This window comes from Engystomops pustulosus, chromosome 8, assembly GCF_040894005.1.
Source record: "Engystomops pustulosus chromosome 8, aEngPut4.maternal, whole genome shotgun sequence".
In the NCBI taxonomy this organism is placed as follows: domain Eukaryota; kingdom Metazoa; phylum Chordata; class Amphibia; order Anura; family Leptodactylidae; genus Engystomops; species Engystomops pustulosus.
The window spans coordinates 106,575,442-106,598,361 of NC_092418.1; the positions used below are offsets into that span (position 1 = coordinate 106,575,442).

The following is a 22,920-nucleotide window of genomic DNA, read 5'->3' on the forward strand; positions in this document are numbered from 1 at the left end:
CGAAAGAACTCTCTCACAGTGACCAGAAATACTTACTCCTGTCTCCAGACATAATCTAGAGCTCCAGAATTTATCAACTTCTTGATCTGGGGATTTCCCGGGCACAACCAATGACCAGCCTGCTTGCTGCAGAAAACATTACAAATGTTGCAACATCAATACCAACATTATATGTTAACCCTTCAGTTTTAGGCATATGTCACTGCAGGTGTTCATGCTACATTTTTGTAGTAGGTGGCATCAAAGGATTACATATTAGGAAAATTATGATTCCAAAAATCAGTATGGAAAGCTGACCAAAATCTCTCCTACTGATCAAGAGACTAGCTGGAGCTAGCTTTCGTAATGACCTGTCCAGCGGGACATTACATTACTTTCAGATAAACTTCACACGTTACTCAATATTCATTTTTTTTCCATACATATTTTCTTGTGAAAATTCTGCTGCACAATCCACTGTTGCATTTATGTGAATGCTACCAGGTTCTGACAACTACCAAAAATGTGTAAAAACAGTAAACGTTCAAGAATGATGCAAACATTCTACAAAAACTACTAAAGGGAAACCTTTAATTACCGGATAGATAAAAGGAACATTTCATTGAAGAAAGTCTGGAAAGTCAACACCAAGTAATAATCATTTTATCAGTAATGTTGGTACACAAGTTTTTTTTATACTATTACGGCACAAAAGATCAAAGTTTCCAAGTCAACAAAAATCTCGAATAAGAAAATTCTCATAATGACATTAAAATGTGATGAACAACTTCTTTATTGAACCGAGAAGAATTAGAATTAGACAAAGCATCAAGGAACAAGAGCCACAGGATCTATAAAGGACTCATAACGCCTGTAAATGATAACCCCCAGCATACCCCTGATACTACACACATTGTCACCCCCTCCAAACTAACACCCCTAATCATAGCCCATCTCTGAGAATCTGACATCTTCACATTTTCCAGTCTCTACCACATAGCCTCCACAAAGGCTTGAAGGTGATGTAGGGAGCCGACAGCTCCCTGCATCAGCATTTCACTCAGCTCTATTAGCCTCTGGCGGAGTACAGCACCTCGCATTGCATGGGACAGAGGGATAGACCTCAACATTCAGGGCTGTTTACTCGGATTGAGGACGATAAGGGATACATTCGATTGCGGTACAATCGTATTGTGGTAGTATGGGCACAGCACAGTACCACTACTCCTATCCTGTATGTATGGGTACAGCACAGTACTACTACTCCTATCCTGTATATATGGGCACAGCACAGTACTACTACTCCTATCCTGTATATATTAGCACAGTACTACTACTCCTATCCTGTATATATGGGCACAGCACAGTACTACTACTCCTATCCTGTATATATGGGCACCGCACAGTACTACTACTCCTATCCTGTGTATATGGGCACAGCACAGTACTACTACTCCTATCCTGTATATATGGGCACAGCACAGTACTACTACTCCTATACTTTACATAAATGGGCACAGCACAGTACTACTACTCCTATTCTGTATATATATGGGCACAGCGCAGTACTACTACTCATATCCTGTATATATGGGCACAGAATAGTACTACTACTCCTATCCTGTATATATGGGCACAGCACAGTACTACTACTACTATCCTGTATATATGGGCACAGCACAGTACTACTACTCCTATCCTGTATATATGGGCACAGCACAGTTCTACTACTCCTATCCTGTATATACGGGCACAGCACAGTACTACTACTCCTATCCTGTATATATGAGCACAGCACAGTACAGTACTACTACTCCTATCCTGTATATATGGGCACAGCACAGTACTACTACTCCTATCCTGTATATATGGGCACAGCACAGTACTACTACTCCTATCCTGTATATATGGGCACAGCACAGTACTACTACTCCTATCCTGTATATATGGGGACAGCACAGTACTACTACTCCTATACTTTACATAAATGGGCACAGCACAGTACTACTACTCCTATCCTTTATATATATATGGGCACAGCACAGTACTACTACTCCTATCCTTTATATATATGGGCACAGTACAGTACTACTACTCCTATCCTTTATATATCCTGGAAACTACAGACCCGTAAGTCTAACTGCTGTGGTGGGGAAAATATTTGAGGGGTTTATTAGAGATGCTATCCTGGAGTATCTCACTGTGCACAACCTTATAACCCAGCGTCAGCATGGGTTTATGAGAGATCGGTCCTGTCAGACTAATCTGATTGGTTTCTACGAGGAGGTAAGTTCAAGACTGGATCTGGGGGACGCTGTGGATGTTGTATATCTGGACTTTTCAAAGGCATTTGACACCGTGCCACATAAAAGGTTGGTATATAAAATGAGACTGCTGGGAATAGGAGAAAATCTGTGTATCTGGGTAAGTAATTGGCTTAGTGATAGAAAACAGAGGGTCATCATTAATGGCAAATTCTCAGATTGGGTTGACGTTACCAGTGGAGGCCACAGGGGTCAGTATTGGGGCCACTTCTTTTTAATATTTTTATTAATGACCTTGTAGTGGGTTTACACAGTCAAGTTTCAATATTTGCAGATGATACTAAGCTGTGTAAAGTAATAAATACTGAGGTCGATAGTTTAGCATTACAGAGGGATTTGTGGAAGCTTGAGCGATGGGCAGAGAAATGGTTGATGAGGTTTAATGTAGATAAATGTAAAGTTATGCACTTGGGCCATGGAAACAAAAAGTATAATTATGTTCTAAACGGTCAATTACTTAGTAAAACTGGAGCTGAAAAGGACTTGGGGGTATTGGTGGATGGTAAACTTAATTTTAGTGACCAGAGCCAGGCGGCTGCTGCTAAAGCAAATAAAATAATGGGATGTATCAAGAGAGGAATAGATTCTCAGGATAAAGACATAGTTCTGCCCTTATACAAATCCCTGGTCAGACCACACATGGAATATTGTGTACAGTTTTGGGCACCAGTATATAAAAAGGATATAGTAGAGCTGGAACGGGTGCAGAGGAGAGCAACCAGGATTATTAGGGGAATGGGGGAACTAGAATACAATGACAGATTCCAAAATTTGGGATTATTCAGTTTAGAAAAAAGACGACTGAGGGGAGACCTCATTACAATGTACAAATACCTGAACGGACAGTACAAGGATCTCTCCAAAGATCTTTTTATACCTAGGCCTGTGACCAGGACAAGGGGGCATCCTCTACACCTAGAGGAGAGGAGGTTCTTCCATCACCATAGACAGGGGGCATCCTCTACACCTAGAGGAGAGGAGGTTCTACCATCACCATAGACAGGGGGCATCCTCTACACCTAGAGGAGAGGAGGTTCTTCCATCACCATAGACAGGGGGCATCCTCTACACCTAGAGGAGAGGAGGTTCTACCATCACCATAGACAGGGGGCATCCTCTACACCTAGAGGAGAGGAGGTTCTACCATCACTATAGACAAAGGTTCTTTACTGTAAGAGCAGTGAGACTATGGAACTCTCTGCCGCAGGAGGTTGTTATGGCCGACTCTATGTACATGTTCAAGAGAGGCCTGGATGACTTTATGGAGAGAAAAAATATCACGGGTTATGGGGATAAAACATTTATTTAATTCTTGAAGGTTGGACTTGATGGACTTGCGTCTCCTTCCAGCCTTATATACTATGATACTATGATATATGGGCACAGCACAGTACTACTACTCCTATCCTGTATATATCTGGACACAGAACAGTACTGTTACTCCTATCCTGTATATATGGGCACAGCACAGTACTACTACTCCTATCCTGTATATATGGACACAGCATAGTACTACTACTCCTATCCTTTATATATATGGGCACAGCACAGTACTACTTCTCCTATCCTTTATATATATGGGCACAGCACAGTACTACTGCTCCTATCCTGTATATATGGGCACAACACAGTACTACTACTCCTATCCTTTATATATATGGGCACAGCACAGTACTACTACTCCTATACTTTACATAAATGGGCACAGCACAGTACTACTACTCCTATCCTGTATATATGGGTACAGCACAGTACTACTACTCCAATCCTGTATATATGGGCACAGCACAGTACTACGACTCCTGTCCTTTATATATATGGGCACAGCACAGTACTACTGCTCCTATCCTGTATATATGGGCACAGCACAGTACTACTACTCCTATCCTTTATATATGGGCACAGCACAGTACTACTACTCCTATCTTTAATATATGAGCACAGCACAGTACTACTACTCCTATCCTGTATATATCTGGACACAGAACAGTACTGTTACTCCTATCCTGTATATATGGGCACAGCACAGTTCTACTACTCCTATCCTGTATATATGGGCACATCAATGTACTACTACCCCTATCTTGTATAAATAGGTGCAGCACAGTACTACTACTCCTATCCTGTATATATGGGCACAGCACAGTACTACTACTCCTATCCTTTATATATATGGGCACAGCACAGTACTACTACTCCTATCCTGTATATATCTGGACACAGCACAGTACTACTACTCCTATCCTGTATATATGGGCTCAGTACAGTACAACTACTCCTATCCTGTAAATATATATGGGCACATCACAGAACTACTACTCCTATCCTGTATATATGGGCACAGCACAGTACTACTACTCCTATCCTGTATATATGGGCACAGCACAGTACTACTACTCCTATCCTGTATATGTGGGCACAGCACAGTTCTACTACTCCTATCCTGTATATATGGGCACAGCACAGTACAACTACTCCTATCCTGTATATATGGGCACAGCACAGTACTACTTCTCCTATCCTGTATATATGGGCACAGCACAGTACTACTACTCCTATCCTGTATATATGGGCACAGCACAGTACTACTACTCCTATCCTGTATATGTGGGCACAGCACAGTACTACTACTCCTATCCTGTATATATGGGCACAGCACAGTACAACTACTCCTATCCTGTATATATGGGCACAGCACAGTACTACTACTCCTATCCTGTATATATGGGCACAGCACAGTACAACTACTCCTATCCTGTATATATGGGCACAGCACAGTACTACTTCTCCTATCCTGTATATATGGGCACAGCACAATACTACTACTCCTATCCTTTATATATATGGGCACAGCACAGTACTACTACTCCTATCCTGTATATGTGGGCACAGCACAGTACTACTACTCCTATCCTTTATATATATGGGCACAGCACAGTACTACTACTCCTATCCTGTATATATGGGTACAGCACAGTACTACTACTCCTATCCTGTATATATGTTATCCCTCCATTGTGATAATAGGGATCTGTAGTTTGGGAATGTGTAAGTCAGCAGATAATGTTCTCTTGATTGCCTGTAGGTCCCATAGTAATTCAGATGGTTTACAGCCTATAGACACATCTCCCAACATTCAAGACTCTGTGAGAGGGACTTTCCAGTCCCAAGATAATAATATGTCCCCCACCTAGTATAATACCCACCCCCCTCTCCATACCCCTCCTTCTAATGCCCCCTTTGTATCCCTCCTTATAATGCCCCCTCTCTGTATCTTTTCTTATAATGAGGTTCTGCAGTAGCTGAGATTTGTACTATGAAGTTCTGCAGCAGCTGAGGTGTGTATTATGAAATTCTGCAGCAGTTGATTATGAGGTTCTCCAGCAGCTGAGGTTTGCATTATGAAGTTTTGCAGCAGCTGAGGTGCGTATTTTGAGGTTCCTTAGCCGCTGAGGTATGTATTATGAGGTTCTGCAGCAGCCGAGGGGTGTATTATGAGGTTCTGCAGCAGCTGAGGGGTTAATTATGACATTCTGCAGCAGCTGAGGTGTGGATTATGAGTTCTGTAGAAGCTGATGTGTGTATTATGAGGTTCTGCAGCTGCTGAGGTGTGTATTCTGTGTTTCTTTAGCCGCTAAGGTGTGTATTATGAGGTTCTGCAGCAGCTGAGGGGTTTATTATGATGTTCTGCAGCAGCTGAGGTGTGGATTATGAGTTCTGTAGAAGCTGATCTATGTTTTATGAGGTTCTGCTGCTGCATTTGCAGACAAAACTTTGCAATGGAAATAAGTTCTGTGTTTTAAATTTTTTTTAATATACAGAAAATCCATGGATTATCCTGATGAATGTACAGAGGCGCGGGAGGCGTCACTATCTCATCCATTGTGTGAACAAAGCCTTAGGACTGTGTGCATTGCCTCTTGTCCACAAGGTTGGGCTCTGGGCCAATATTGGTGGGGGAGGGGCAGGAATTTGGATGGATTGTCGCCTCTGCCCATATATCCCTTCTCCAGCCTTTCTCCTCCGCGTCGGATTATTCCGTATTCTCTCCAGTGAATGGAGTGTTACTATAACAACTATAGACTTTACTCGCTCTCATTGATTTCTCTTCATCTTGTTTTACTCACTCGTCCATCGCAGTAAAGTTTAATGTAATTCATCTATAGCTCCAGGAACATAAAGCACCCAGCAGCAGCAGCAGCAGCAGCAGCAGCAGGAGGAAGGATGAGTATCTGCAGTCTCCCTGCTGGCCACTAGATGGCGCTGCGGACACAGGCAGCAGGGGGAGGCTGCAGCATGGGGCTCCCTACAATGGCAGAGGGAGGATCTGTGCCACAAGGAGGGAGCAGGGGGCTGGACACATAAAGCAGCCAGGACTAGTGAAACAAAGCTCAGTCACCTCGCTAGTGGATGTGTTATTACAGCTCAGCTCTGGGAGGACGCAGCAGCTGCAGGGGGATTGCTGGGAACAACTTCTATTGTATCTGCAGAGGGGAACAAGTTCACATCAATGAAGGAGAGAAGAAGCAGCAGCCAAAAACTGTCAAGCAAATCTATGATGGATCCCAACCAAAATGTGAAATGCAAAATCGTGGTGGTGGGAGACAGTCAGTGCGGGAAGACGGCTCTGCTGCACGTCTTCGCCAAGGATTCCTTCCCGGAGGTAAGTCCTTTGCCAAAGCTTATCCGGCTACTCGGGGGTTAAGTGGCCCCTCTGAGAACTAATCTCCCCCCCCCCCACCATCTGTTCTCAGGGGTATAGTATTACGCGGCGATATTAGCCACCTGATTGCAAGCTCTGCGGGTTAGACGCCGCAGGAGACTTTCTAGATTCTATATAATTTCTATCAATAATCCGTAAAAGTTACAATGTTGCGTTTAGGTGGCGTTTGACGTAACTGGATTTTATTTTATTTTTTTCTCTTTCATCTCAGAATTACGTCCCCACCGTATTTGAGAATTACACGGCCAGTTTTGAGATTGACACCCAGAGGATAGAGCTGAGCCTATGGGACACCTCCGGTAAGACACTATGTATCCGCTGCGCGCGCCGCTTTATGCGGTGATTATTGGGTTTCATGGTGGTTGCTATAGAATTTGGGGAGGGAGGTGCCGGGGTAACTTGGTTGTTATGTAGCTGTGCAGTTTTGGGGGAATCCTGAACACCCACGCTGTTGTATAGCGGCATATGTTGCAGGAGGTGATGGGGGGCGGAACATTAACCCTCTGTATATAGTGCGGTTCGCAGACCCTTAGTAAATGAGCCCCATTGAGGTCCCATCCTAAAGCAGAGCCTAATGGGGTGATTGCTGTCCTTGCTCTGCGGTGTTCCGCTGATGACACAATAGCCTCCTTCTAATTACAGTCACAACTCCGCTGGGGACAATTGCCTTTAAGAGTGAGTCCGCTCTGTCAGATTCGCTGTTGCCAGGCGGGCATTTATCCAAGTATTCTGATGCAGTGTCTATGCCATAGCCTGGATAAAATCTGTGTGACCCATAGACGTATCTGTGTCCTATGGTGATCAGGATCCGCTAGTATATTATGTTCTCTAATATGACACATATGTATAACATGATGTCATGTGCTGGACTCTGACATAGCACTTGTGTACATGTTCTATGCTCTGACATCTGCCCGCAAATATTTCTCGTAACACATTCGTATGATTAAAGCCCCCCCCCCCATCTTAAAGGTGACATTGACTAATAACAGGGGCCTGTGATTTGATTATAGAGGTGTCTGAGCAGCTTCTTCAGTCCTTCTTAAAATGCCATCCAGGCGGCAGAGCTCTGCCTCCGACGGACACATCAGACTAATGACCATTGTCATAGCCATTCATCATGTCGGCTGCGGTATCATAAAGTTATCAGCGCGCTCCTAGTTTACGTTCCGCTGAGCAGCGCTGCGGGATATAGGTGGCTCTATATACTGGAGAACATGACATGATTAAGGAGGGGGGCAGATATTTTTGAACTCTATAGATTTTTTGGGGGAGATTTTGCCTTCCTCCGTTGTTCTGTATTTGATACTCGGACAAGTGATTTATTACTCTCCTCTAAGAGGCAGAAATATATTCTTCAGCGCTTTCTTCTAAAGGAAGATAAATTGAGCTTATCCTTTGTACAGGAAGATCCTGCACAATGGAGACCGGAATTTATAGGGAAGCACTTGCTCACCGCAGTCCTTCAAATATAGTATCCAGAAGTATGTAACGTATGGAGCACTTGCCATATGTGTGTGTACGTGTGCGGTTTCACAGTTTCTTGGAGGGTGCCCACACAAGCTGCTACGTTCATGGTTGTACCAGCTGTTTATGAGTCAGTGCTGTGTATTTTGGTTGAAGAAGGTGTTCAGTTCCAATCAACATCTGCTCAATGTTGGTCCGAGGCAGATGGTCGCGTCATTGGGACAGCAGATGTGTGGGACAATGTCTGCAAATATTGTTCAACTCAGCCACGCATGGATAGATGACTGATGATCTATGAGGCATCCAATCCAACCATTCATAACATGTCGGAGAATGAGAGGTGTCCACCATATTTGTGAGGATTTGTGAGGATAGCCTCACAAAGAGCCTTCATGTGGAGATTCTCCATTGGCCAATTACTGGTGGTCAATAAGGCATCTAATCCATCCATAGCTCGGTGGAACATAAGCAGTGTCCATCATATCTATGAGGATGTCCTCTTCCACAAGAAAAGAGTGGGGCCTAGATCTTCATGTGGAGACGCAGCTTGGCCAACACTGCTAGTCAATGAGGCATCCAACCCAACAACCATCCATAATATGGTGGAGCATGAGCAGGGCACATCATATAGGATGGCCTCCTCTACCGGATAAGAGTAGGGCCTAGTTCTTCATGTGGAGATGCAGCTTTGGCCAACACTGGTAGTCATTGAGGCATCCAACCCAACAACCATCCATAATGTGGTGGAGCATGAGCAGGGCACATCATATAGGGTGGCCTCCTCTACGAGACAAGAGTAGGGCCCAGTTCTTCATGTGGAGACAACACTGGTAGTTGAGGAATCCAACCCAACTATCCATTAATTGTGGAAGATACAAGGATTTACTCTTCAGGTTCTTTTCATGGTGATGTTCCACCATAGATTTACAGGTGTGAAATATCTATGGGTACCTTGGATATTGCCCACCATACATACAAGCCTGATCCTTTCCATGACAAGGACCTAGTTCTTCTCATGGAGCGGTTTCATGGATGGGCAGCTAACTCATGTGAATTGTCCATATGGCATTGTGAAGGATCAGCAATGTCTTCCATATATAGAAGCCTGGTCCTTCACATGATAAAAGGAGAAGGGGCCTAACTCTTTTCAAGGAAATGTTCTAAAATGGAAGGGTAGACGTCTAATACTATAGACATTAGATGTCTTCTATAATCCTAGTGGAATACTTGAGTCCACCATAAATGCCTGACCCCTCCCCTCCCCTTCGATCGGTTCTTGTAGATATTCCATGATGGTTGGGTTATAGGAAACATTCATTATCTCCTTCAACCTAAACTCATGGAAGATGTTGATGAGAATTAGGTTCTACAATGAAGGTTCTCCAGAAGTATGAGAAGACCTCCAGAACATACAATGTAAAGTCCTACCTGAGTGTATTCTGTGATATTGGACATCTGATAGCCGATCTACTGGATATTTATAGTAACCAGGTCTCCAAACATCCTCCTTGCTGACCCCTACCCCAATGCCTTGCACTTATATAGTCACTTTCCTCGTATTCGCTGCTGTAGGTAGGAGGAATGTAGAGGCTCCTATGGAAATAGTTGAAATTCCTTGGATTTCAGGCTTGGGGTCTGCTGACTACGAGGTTGGAGATATGCTGGTAGTGTGACCTGACGTCTGCCATTCAATTTAATGGTTGTGTTGATATTTCTGCAGCCGGATGTATGTTCTGTACTTAACTCTTTACTAACCTGACCTGTACATGTGCCCAAGCTTTTAAACAGCAGAACAATTGAGGAAGGGATTGACCCTGTGGATTGGGGTTTTAGATCGGCGTCAATCATCATTGATTTACATTGTGGCAAAGGATTTTTTCTCTACATTTGAGGTGGACCATCCCTTTAAGAATCTGGAATTTAGTCTTATATTTAACCATATGAATAGCCGATCATCTATATCCAGTTTCCCGTGTTTGAACATTCGTGTAAGGAGCCACTTCCTAGAAGAAGTAACATAGATGGGCCATGAGAAGAAAGATGATGACAAATGGGGGATGACCTTTGATGACCTGCCAGGCACATTGTAGGGTGGAGGGAGGGGGTCTGTGTCCTGGAGCATCAAGGACATCCTGGATTCATGTGCCGGCCTTGTAAGCTGATCTCAGGGGACCCAGGGTGGGGGAGATCCTGAGCCTGAAAGCTAATCCCAGGCAAAAGTTGGGGGGGGGGGGGAGTAAGCGGTACTGGGAGAATCCCTCATGTTCTGGCTTGTGGCTTCTCTCACCTCAATGTCCTGGTACTGTCTGCATTATTGTTAGTTATTAATATCCAGTTATTTTATCTATTGATACAGTAAAATATCTGCAACATTAGATTATATTATTATTAGAGTAATATGGATTCGAAAACGGATTCAAAATTGCAGCAAAAACTTACATTTTGTAAAAAAACAAAACCTAAATCTTTACAAAAATGTTTGCAAAATTGTGTTAATTTGGTTATAGAGATTCTGGATTGTATGTAGTTCTGTGCTGGATTATCAGATTATTTGCAGATGATAGGAATTTCACTCTTTGAGACTCTTACACTTGATGGGTGTTTGGCGCCATCTTTCCTGCACACAAGATTGGTGCATATCTCCATAATCTGCCACCATCTGCTTGGTTTTGATGGGGTCCCAAACTAAATTGTGTCTGGGGGCCCCTAATTCTTAGCTACACTGTGAATGACAGAGAAAAAGTAAGCTGCCTCCTACCCTGTCATTGCCTAAAACTGTATTGGCATCCTTCAGACTGTATTGGCATCCTTCAAGTTTCTTATAGTAAAGATTTGTACCGTGTTAGCCATGGAGAGCAGAAGAAGAGTGAATAAAGGTATCACCTGAATTATTCACTACTGTATTGGCATCCTTCAGACTGTATTGGCATCCTGCAGACTGTATTGGCATCATGTGGACTGTATTGGCATCCTATGGACTGTATTGGCATCATGTGGACTGTATTGGCATCCTACAGACTGCATTGGCAACCTCCAGGCTGTATTGGCATCTTGTAGACTGTATTGGCATCCTACAGACTGTATTGGCACCCTGCAGACTGTATTGGCATACTGCAGACTGTATTGGCATCCTAAGGACTGTATTGGCATCATGAGGACTGTATTGGCATCCTGCAGACTTTATTTGCATCCTGGGGACTGTATTGGCATCCTGCAGACTGTATTTGCATCCTGGGGACTGTATCGGCATCCTAAGGACTGTATTGGCATCCTGCAGACTGTATTTGCATCCTGGGGACTGTATCGGTATCCTGGGGACTGTATCGGCATCCTAAGGACTGTATTGGCACCCTGAGGACTTCATTATGGGATCTCTGGAGCCCCAACTTGGGGTATAATGTAGCCCTTCGCTGCTGCCTGTATTATCTTCTGTGCTTTGTGTCCGGTATCTTCCGATCCCTCCTAGTGTGTGTCCTATGTGACATAGGGCAAGTTTTCTCTTGTGGTTCCCGTGTTTTCATCTCTCCGCAAGGGAGTGTGTTAACAATTATACAAGTCTGGCATAGATTAGGCCACATACTTGGAAGCTAAAATCTTCCGGATGAGTTTTTTTTTCTTATAATTTGGAGCGCCTCGTCTAAAATTTACTGAACCACATTTAAAACTTCTCTCTTGGCTCCGATTCCTTGATAAAAGCAGTTTCCATCCTAAAATGTGGATGTTGTTGGTTGGAAATGTTACAATAGCTTTTTGTTTGTTTCCCTCTTCTCTTTGTGCTGATGAGGAGGGGCGGGGCCTGTTTTATGTGGGCGGGGCTGTGACAATCTCTCGTGGATTATGTTTTTACATTGTATCGACCTGTTGGAAAATGAAATTGAAGAAGGCAACTCTGTATTGTTATTGGATATAAACTGTAATGGGAATCTCAGGATTGTGGCTTCTCTAAGTGCACGGTAGGCGTGTCCTCACACTGCTGTGCTCTTAGCACTGTGTATAAAGCTGCTTTGAGTAAAAGTTGTACCGAGTTTATGGTGGAATATAACAGCAATCACGTAGAGCAGAAGGGGGTGTGAAACAGTTCACTGCAGAGAGCACAGAGCACAGCAGTGTTAGGATTGACCCCCAGTGCACTTGCAGGATCCTGGAATAAAAATCTATTTTTCATAATCTGCTTCTACTAACACATGAAGGAATAATTACAGATATGCCGAGCACTTGTAACTTACATGGCTGCTCAACTTTGTTCTGAGGCCAAGTCTGCATATATGGGATTGTTGCGTGCTGCAGGAGAATGTGTGTATACGCAGTGTGACCATATTGTCCAATACAGTCCAACTTTATTCTGCACAGTAATCCTTCCCTGAGTCCTAATGCACAGTACAACTTCTCTGTTCTGCATAATAGTCCTTATGCACAGTACAACTTCTCTGTTCTGCACAGTAATACTTCCTTTACACTCCATGAACAGTACAACTTCTCCATTATGCACAGTAATCCTTCCTTTAGTCCTGATGAACAGTACAACTTCTCTGTTCTGCACAGTAATACTTCCTTTAGTCCTTATGCACAGTACAACTTCTCTGTGCTGCACAGTAATCCTTCCTTTAGTCCTTATGCACAGTACAACTTCTCCGTTCTGCACAGTAATACTTCCTTTAGTCCTGATGCACAGTACAACTTCTTTGTTCTGCACAGTAATACTTCCTTTAGGCTCCATGCACAGTACAACTTCTCTGTTCTGCACAGTAATACTTCCTTTAGTCCTGATGCACAGTACAACTTCTCTGTTCTGCACAGTAATACTTCCTTTAGGCTCCATGCACAGTACAACTTCTCAATTGTGCACAGTAATCCTTCCTTAGTCCTGAAGCACAGTACACCTTCTCTGTTTTGCACAGTAATCCTTCTCTAAGTCCTTATGCACAGTACAACTTCTCGGCTCTGCACAGTGATCCTTCCCTAAGTCCTTATGCACAGTACAACTTCTCTGTTCTGTACAGTAATCCTTCCTTTAGGCTCCATGCACAGTACAACTTCTCTGTTCTGCTCAGTAATCCTTCCTTTAGGCTCCATGCACAGTACAACTTCTCCATTCTGCACAGTAATCCTTCCCTAAGTCCTTATGCACAGTACAACTTCTCAATTCTGCACAGTAATCCTTCCCTAAGTCCTTATGCACAGTACAACTTCTCGGCTCTGCACAGTGATCCTTCCTTAGTCCTGATGCACAGTACAACTTCTCAATTCTGCACAGTAATCCTTCCCTAAGTCCTTATGCACAGTACAACTTCCCTGTTCTGCACAGTGATCCTTCCCTAAGTCCTTATGCACAGTACAACTTCTCAGTTCTGCACAGTAATCCTTCTTTGCAGTCCTCTATAGTTAAGTATCACTTCCTGTAAGAAAATGCTGAAGTCCAGCGTCATTTTCCAAACCACAGAATTCTGGAAAATTTCCTGACATTTCTGTAGATTGTAACATCTGTACCCGGTGCCAGCGCCAAGTCCTGAGCCAGAAGTTTCTGTGTCTGCAGCAGACGCATCATTATGTGACGTCCAGCAGCTGCTCCGGCACTTACTTGGCAAAGATGTGAAATGTGGAGCCTCGTCCAGTGACAAGTCCTGCTGCTTCCTACTGCTGTACCCAATCCTGCCCGTACATGTGCATGTGCCACAGAGGAGAAGGTGGCGTTACCATCCCAGGGAGCATGTGCCACGGAGGAGAAGGTGGCGTTACCATCCCAGGGAGCATGTGCCACGGAGGAGAAGGTGGTGTTACCATCTCAGGCAGCGTGTGCCATGCAGATTTGATTAGCAAAGCTACAACTCTCAGCATGCAAACTGTCAGGGCCTGCTGGGAGTTGTAGTTTTGCAACAGCCTGGGGGAGGCACATTGGAATTGGCAGCAGTAGGGGGTATCCTGGTGCTCTATGGCACATGGGATGGTGCCCACTACGACATAGTGAAAGAGATTTTGCAGTGTAGGGGTGCAGTGTAAAGGTTATTATACTATGGAGAGGATATTCCTGGTAGAGGGAGGGGAGACTTGAAAACTGATATCTGCAGAGATACCATATGCAAATAATGCACCATCTTGGGAAGTTAGTAGTAGAATGCGCCACTAGTATATACTGACCCGCCCTATTGCCAACTGGGTTGAGATAGAACTTTATGTACAATCTGCTCAGCTCCTCCTGCTCTATAACATGCTGCCTGCAGATAGGACACTATGCACAATCTGCTCAGCTCCTCCTGCTCTATAACATGCTGCCTGCAGATAGGACACTATGCACAATCTGCTCAGCTCCATCTCCTCTATAACATGCTGCCTGCAGATAGGACACTATGTACAATCTGCTCAGCTCCTCCTGCTCTATAACATGCTTCCTGCAGATAGGACACTATGTACAATCTGCTCAGCTCCTCCTGCTCTATAACATGCTGCCTGCAGATAGGACACTATGCACAATCTGCTCAGCTCCTTCTGCTCTATAACACACTGTATATATTGGAATAAGATTTGACAGAATTTTTATTAATAAGAAATTCAAATTTTGAGGGGGACATGAGATCCTAAAGTTATAGTAATTATTGCAATAATTAATATCATTTATAAATACAATGTATCTTCAAGGTCCACAAGGTCTTGTAGAAGGGAATGATCCGCATCTCCCCTGAGGCCTATTACAGTATCACACACCGACCCAAAGAGACCATTAACCACATGTCTGATAGCGATCAAAGCAATTTCCTGCTTCTTATCAAGCATCAGGGCGGCCGGGACACTCTGCGATATTATGCTGCAGATAATCTGTGTGTAATCTCTGCCACATTCTGCTTAATCTCTGTGATATTGGAAACAGATATTGTACATAGAAGTTGGAATGAGTAACAGGACATGCCAGAACTGACCGTGGAAGTAGGGGTGCTTCAACTTAATTGTACAATGTCTGCTTAGCTCCTCCTGCTCTATAACATGCTGCCTGCAGATAGGACACTATGTACAATCTGCTCAGCTCCTCCTGCTCTATAACATGCTGCCTGCAGATAGGACACTATGTACAATCTGCTCAGCTCCTCCTGCTCTATAACATGCTGCCTGCAGATAGGTCACTATGTACAATCTGCATAGGTACACCTGTTCTATAACATGCTCCCTGCAGATAGGACACTATGTACAATCTGCTTAGCTCCTCCTGCTCTATAACATGCTGCCTGCAGATAGGACACTATGTACAATCTGCTCAGCTCCTCTTGCTCTATAATATGCTGCCTGCAGATAGGACACTATGTACAATCTGCTCAGCTCTTCCTGCTCTATAACATGCTGCCTGCAGATAGGACACTATGTACAATCTGCTCAGTTCCTCCTGCTCTATAACATGCTGCCTGCAGATAGGACACTATGTACAATCTGCTCAGCTCCTCTTGCTCTATAATATGCTGCCTGCAGATAGGACACTATGTACAATCTGCTCAGCTCTTCCTGCTCTATAACATGCTGCCTGCAGATAGGACACTATGTACAATCTGCTCAGTTCCTCCTGCTCTATAACATGCTGCCTGCAGATAGGACACTATGCACAATCTGCTCAGCTCTGCCTGCTCTATAACATGCCGCCTGCAGATAGGACACTATGTACAATCTGCTCAGATCCTCCTGCTCTATAACATGCCCACTGCAGATAGGACACTATGCACAATCTGCTCAGCTCCTCCTGCTCTATAACATGCTGCCTGCAGATAGGACACTATGTACAATCTGCTCAGCTCCTCCTGCTCTATAACATGCCGCCTGCAGATAGGACACTATGTACAATCTGCTCAGCTCCTCCTGCTCTATAACATGCTAATTGCATATCAAATACTGTACCAGGTTGTATAAATACAATATGACAAGCCCCCGGAGGCTCGAGCACTTGTGCACATGGTGTGGACCCAATAATTATTCCTGGTATGAGGTGACATCCAGCAGATGATGTTCTTTTCCTGCGATGACTTTTGCCTCTTGGCACCTGGTGGAGGATAATGCTGCTAATTCCTGCCCAAGGGGAAGGGGGGTCAGTGTCATCCTCATCATCCTCATCATCCTCCTCATTATCATGGGGGCTGCTGATTAGCTGAGACTTGTCAGATGAGGTCACTGTTCCCAGATCTTGAGTCCCCTCCGGCATTTGGTGTAATATGACGTATCCCAGATTAATGGAGAGGATCCATTACTAGCTGATAGCTTCAATGGAGGAAGGAAAATGACAACTTTTGTAGGCACCAAATTTCAGTTTTGTAGCATCTTCTCACACTGCTTTGCTCTTAGCTCTCTGCACTGAGCTGCTCCACAACCTCTTAGCTCTAAGTAAAAGCTGTAGACGATTTCTGCTTAAATATTACGATGCAGTAATAAACCACAAATCTCCTACCAGAGATCCTGAGAAGAGGGGCTATGAGGAAAGTGAACAAAGAGCACAGCAGTGTGAGGATGTGCCACCAATGCACTTGGAGTTCCAACAAACCTGGAAATATATGATTTCTTTTTCATAATTCTGCTATACCTATCACATATTTGCAAACCTAAGTTCACTGGGTGCATGTCCTCACACTGCTGTGCTCTGAGCTATCTACATTGACCTCCATATACTACCTCACACTGCTGTGCTCTGAGCTATCTACATTGACCTCCATACACTACCTCACACTGCTGTGCTCTGAGCTATCTACATTGAGCTCCATACACTACCTCACACTGCTGTGCTCTGAGCTATCTATATTGAGCTCCATACACACCTCACACTGCTGTGCTCCGAGCTATCTACATTGACCTCCATATACTACCTCACACTGCTGTGCTCTGAGCTATCTACATTGACCTCCATACACTACCTCACACTGCTGTGCTTTTAGCTATCTACATTGAGCTCCATACACACCTCACACTGCTGTGCTCTGAGCGATCTGCATTGACCTCCACATACTACCTCACACTGCTGTGCTCTGAGCTATCTACATTGACCTCCATACACTACCTCACACTGCTGTGCTTTTAGCTATCTACATTGAGCTCCATACACACCTCACACTGCTGTGCTCTGAGCTATCTATATTGAGCTCCAAACACACCTCACACTGCTGTGCTCTGAGCTATCTACATTGAGCTCCATACACTACCTCACACTGCTGTGCTCTTAGCTATGTACATTGACCTCCACAAACTACCTCACACTGCTGTGCTCTGAGCTATCTATATTGAGCTCCATACACACCTCACACTGCTGTGCTCTGAGCTATCTATATTGAGCTCCATACACACCTCACACTGCTGTGCTCTGAGCTATCTACATTGACCTCCATACACTACCTCACACTGCTGTGCTCTGAGCTATGTACATTGACCTCCACAAACTACCTCACACTGCTGTGCTCTGAGCTATCTATATTGAGCTCCATACACACCTCACACTGCTGTGCTCTGAGCTATCTATATTGAGCTCCATACACTACCTCACACTGCTGTGCTCTGAGCTATCTATATTGAGCTCCATACACACCTCACACTGCTGTGCTCTGAGCTATCTATATTGAGCTCCATACACACCTCACACTGCTGTGCTCTGAGCTATCTATATTGAGCTCCATACACACCTCACACTGCTGTGCTCTGAGCTATCTATATTGAGCTCCATACACACCTCACACTGCTGTGCTTTTAGCTATCTACATTGAGCTCCATACACACCTCACACTGCTGTGCTCTGAGCTATCTATATTGAGCTCCAAACACACCTCACACTGCTGTGCTCTGAGCTATCTACATTGAGCTCCATACACTACCTCACACTGCTGTGCTCTTAGCTATGTACATTGACCTCCACAAACTACCTCACACTGCTGTGCTCTGAGCTATCTATATTGAGCTCCATACACACCTCACACTGCTGTGCTCTGAGCTATCTATATTGAGCTCCATACACACCTCACACTGCTGTGCTCTGAGCTATCTACATTGAGCTCCATACACTACCTCACACTGCTGTGCTCTTAGCTATGTACATTGACCTCCACAAACTACCTCACACTGCTGTGCTCTGAGCTATCTATATTGAGCTCCATACACACCTCACACTGCTGTGCTCTGAGCTATCTATATTGAGCTCCATACACTACCTCACACTGCTGTGCTCTGAGCTATCTATATTGAGCTCCATACACACCTCACACTGCTGTGCTCTGAGCTATCTATATTGAGCTCCATACACACCTCACACTGCTGTGCTCTGAGCTATCTATATTGAGCTCCATACACACCTCACACTGCTGTGCTCTGAGCTATCTATATTGAGCTCCATACACACCTCACACTGCTTTGCTCTTAGCTATCTACATTGAGCTCCATACACAACCTCACACTGCTGTGCTCTGAGCTATCTACATTGACCTCCATACACTACCTCACTCTGCTGTGCTCTAAGCTATCTGCATTGACCTCCACATACTACCTCACACTGCTGTGCTCTGAGCTATCTACATTGAGCTCCATACACACCTCACACTGCTGTGCTCTGAGCTATCTATATTGAGCTCCATACACACCTCACACTGCTGTGCTCTGCGCTATCTATATTGAGCTCCATACACTACCTCACACTGCTGTGCTCTGAGCTATCTATATTGAGCTCCATACACACCTCACACTGCTGTGCTCTGAGCTATCTACATTGAGCTCCATACACACCTCACACTGCTGTGCTCTGAGCTATCTATATTGAGCTCCATACACTACCTCACACTGCTGTGCTCTGAGCTATCTATATTGAGCTCCTTACACAACCTCACACTGCTGTGCTCTGAGCTATCTATATTGAGCTCCATACACTACCTCACACTGCTGTGCTCTGAGCTATCTATATTGAGCTCCATACACACCTCACACTGCTGTACTCTGAGCTGTCTGCATTGAACTCCGCAGCGCCCCCACCTTCTGCTGTGAGTGACTGATGTAGTAGTTAATCAGAAATCTGCTATATGAGTCTGTGGACCAGATCAATGCAGAGAACTAAGAGCACAGCAGTGTGAGGAAATTCAGGAATATAAATCCACTGCTACAAACATCCACAGGGACAATGCCTAACACAACCTACAGTCACCTCTGCTGACCTGATGGGAAGAATTTCTAATTATTTCCCTCTCAGAACCATCCGGGTCCTGATTAGAGTCCGGGACTTTGTGCGAAACATTTTCAATTATCCTCGTCCAGACCCAACCAAACAGAATCCGTGTGAAATTCCGGATCCCAGACTTGTGTCTTCAGAGGGGCTTCGCCTTCAAAGCCTCAGCAAACATTTGATTCTTCGCCTTCCAGTCTCTGTGCGGAGAGTCAGCGACGCTTTGTTCTTCCCGATTCTGGTGTAAAGAATCGTCCGCACTTTATATTATTACGTTTTAATTAAAGTTGTTTGCTATCTCCCGCCCGCGCTCCAGATCCCTTTGTGTTCCGGATAGAAGTTTCGAGCAAAAGCACGAAAATGATTAAACAGATCTCTGCCAAAAACTCTGCGGCTCCTGGACGGTATCCAAGCCCGGATTGTGCAAGCCGCCCCTGCTAGGACATGTAGCGGGCCCCCTGAGGGGGGGGGGGGTGTGCGGGGAGCTATAGGGGATGTATATTCTAGGGGATTGTTTATGTGACATTCCAGACAAATCGCTTCCTGGCTCTTAAATAAGCCCCACAGTATGTGTGGCCCGGACAAGTATCCTACAACCTCTTCCCGGGAAGAACATCTCCCGGATCTGCTCTTTCTTATCTCTACCTTATGACCCAATTCCGACTTGTCGTTTTATTTTTGGCGCAGTCACTCCCAGGGTTGCGCAATTTTTCACCCAGTATCACATGGATATCATTTATAGGAGTTTCTAGGCGGAAAAAAAAAAAAATCAATATGGCCGCCGCAACAGGTCTCGAAGGATGCGTTATTCCGAGCTCCACACTTAATCCTTCAATGAAAGGCGTTGTCTTTATTTTCTATTTTTAATGCTACTATGTAAAAAAAATGTAAAAACATTTTAAAAAATAACTATTAAATTAGAAGTTTTCCCAATGGAAACGTTGTCAGTTCCTCGCGAACCTCGACTTCCTGTCCCCATCTCGACAAACAGGAAGTGCATCTTTACCCAATCACAGGCGGCAGCACTGACCAGTGATTGGCTGTGCAACCGTTTCCTGGTCGGACACATTGCCGAATCAGCCAATGAGCAGCCAATCCGGCAAATTGACTTCCCTAACAACTATCCATAACTATGATTGGTCAGGGGACACCCCTCCCCCTCCCCCAGGTCAATCATAGCCATGACTAGTCGTGCGGGGCGTCAATTTGCTGGTAATACAGTGTTTGGTAGCTTGTATGCAGCAGGTACGGGGATGGGTAGGCCTCAAGGTCCCAGGTAGAAAGGAGCAGACCCAATGGTTGGGTTCGGACACAGAACCAGAACCTAACCATGGGGTCCACTCATCTCTTCCTTGAGGCCTTACCCTGTCCTACGTACGGTCTCCCACCCCTCATATTACAATGAAGTCGCGGTTCTATCGGTGCGATTATACGGCTACGGATGTGTCGTACATACAGTACTTTTATTTGTGCCGGTATTATTATTAGGGAATATTTTTGTCTTATTATTATCATGTTCTGATCTGGTGGTTCCCTGCACGGCGCATCGAGGAAGAGTAACATACGGCGTAAAGAAGCGCAGACTCCGAGGGTCCGCAGGGTCCGCCAGGACTCCTCAATAATGGACTGAATGTGGGAATCCAGGAACCTGCAGCAGAAATATCCGGCAGTTTCCAGGTTCTGATACCTTAGACAGGCGACAGGAATGTTGGGTTAATTAAAATTAATTAAAATCTTGGGACTAACCTTAAAGGAAATCTCCCATCAGAATCCATCCTGATACCCCAGGGACATTACTCATAGCTCCAGGCACCGGGACTGTGGTATCTTCTTATATTTGTTATCAATGGCCTCCTTTTTTCTAAAATCAACTTTTACAATTATGCAAATGAGCCAGAAGGGCTTTGTATGGTGTTACCAGAGCTCCTCCGTGTTGCAGCTTCACAGGTCATTACACTGTCTCTCTCTCTCTCTTACCCTTGCTTCTTCAGCACTTTCCCTTCTTTCTGACTACGTTAATATCACACAGTAGGAGGGAGAAAGTGATCCTGCACAGTGTAACAGGTTGTGAAGCTACAGCAACACCCCAGGAAGCCCTTCTTGCTCATTAACATAATTTTAAAAGTTGATGTTAGAAGGAAGGAGGCCATGGATAAAAAATATAAGAAGATACCACAGTCCCGGTCCCTGGATCTATGACTAATGTCCCTGGTTTATCAGGGTAATTTCCTTTGAAGCTGAATTTTTGATGAGTTGTAAATTTACCTTTAATGGAGCCCGATACAGAACTCCAAATCCTCTACACAGACCTAGATCTGCAACTGTCAGAGTAAGCATTAAACATGGGGGAGTTTCCTCACACTGCTGTGCTCTTATCTCTGTGCAGTGAACTACTTCACAGCCCCTTTCCTCTGCACTGAGTGTCTGCTTTAGTATTGAACCTTCTGCAGCTTTTACTCAGAGCACCAGTTAAGCAGCTCATGCAGAGGGCTAAGAGCACAGCAGTGTGAGGATATACCCCCAGCTCATTTGATGTAGCTATAATCCTGCAATACTAATACATTTTGTGTTGCCGCTACCAATGTGTGATTGCACATGTCTCTGGCTGCAGTTTTTCATGGTCAGTTTTTCCTCTTTTTTTTTTTGGAGGAGGTTTCTGTCTTTGTTTCAGAAAAGCGGAGATTTTTCTGTACTGGGGATAGAAAACTGAGTGAAGGTTTAGTATAAATCTCTTCTCCAGCCGAGTATTAATCGTGACCTGCGACCTGTCCTGTGCTGCGCTTCTCACGTTGGAGCAGAAGTTTGTGCTCCAGAGCTGCTCTTCCTCTTAGTTCTCCTTGTGTCACTGTTTCTCCTTTTGTTACCTTTTTTCGGATCATGTGAGGACATGGAGAGGGATCGGATGTCCTGCTGATATTCTGTAGACGTTGTGGGGGTCTGGTTGTAGGGGTCTTATTAGGAGCCGGGCCCCTGTGCAGTTTACATGAGGAGCAGCTGAGCTCCCGGAGCCCCTGCAGGAGCCCGCTGTCTTCTTATAACATCCGCACGGCAGTGTCTATTGATGCGCCTCATACACGGACATCCATGTCCTGGCCCAGCAGGGTTCTGTGTGGGGGGAGGGAGGGTGATTTGTCTCTTTTCATCAGAGATGTCAAAGGAAAATTCTGATTCATTTTTTCTCTTTTTTTACATTACATGAAATCTCCCATCAGAACCCATTCTGATAAACCAGGGACATTACTCATAAATCATCTTATATTTGTTATTGATGA

At 44.6% G+C, this 22,920-nt stretch overlaps 1 protein-coding gene across 1 annotated transcript in view; it reads left to right on the forward strand.

The window, feature by feature from the left end:
* The first annotated feature begins 6,658 nt into the window (after window positions 1-6,658).
* RND3 (Rho family GTPase 3) overlaps window positions 6,659-22,920 on the forward strand; it is a 28,407-nt gene continuing 12,145 nt past the window's right edge. Inside the window, exons 1-2 of the mRNA XM_072122188.1 lie at window positions 6,659-6,966; window positions 7,238-7,325. Of these exons, the coding sequence (XP_071978289.1) occupies window positions 6,814-6,966; window positions 7,238-7,325 (241 nt within the window). The 5' untranslated portion in view covers window positions 6,659-6,813. The remainder of the gene's footprint in view (window positions 6,967-7,237; window positions 7,326-22,920) is intronic.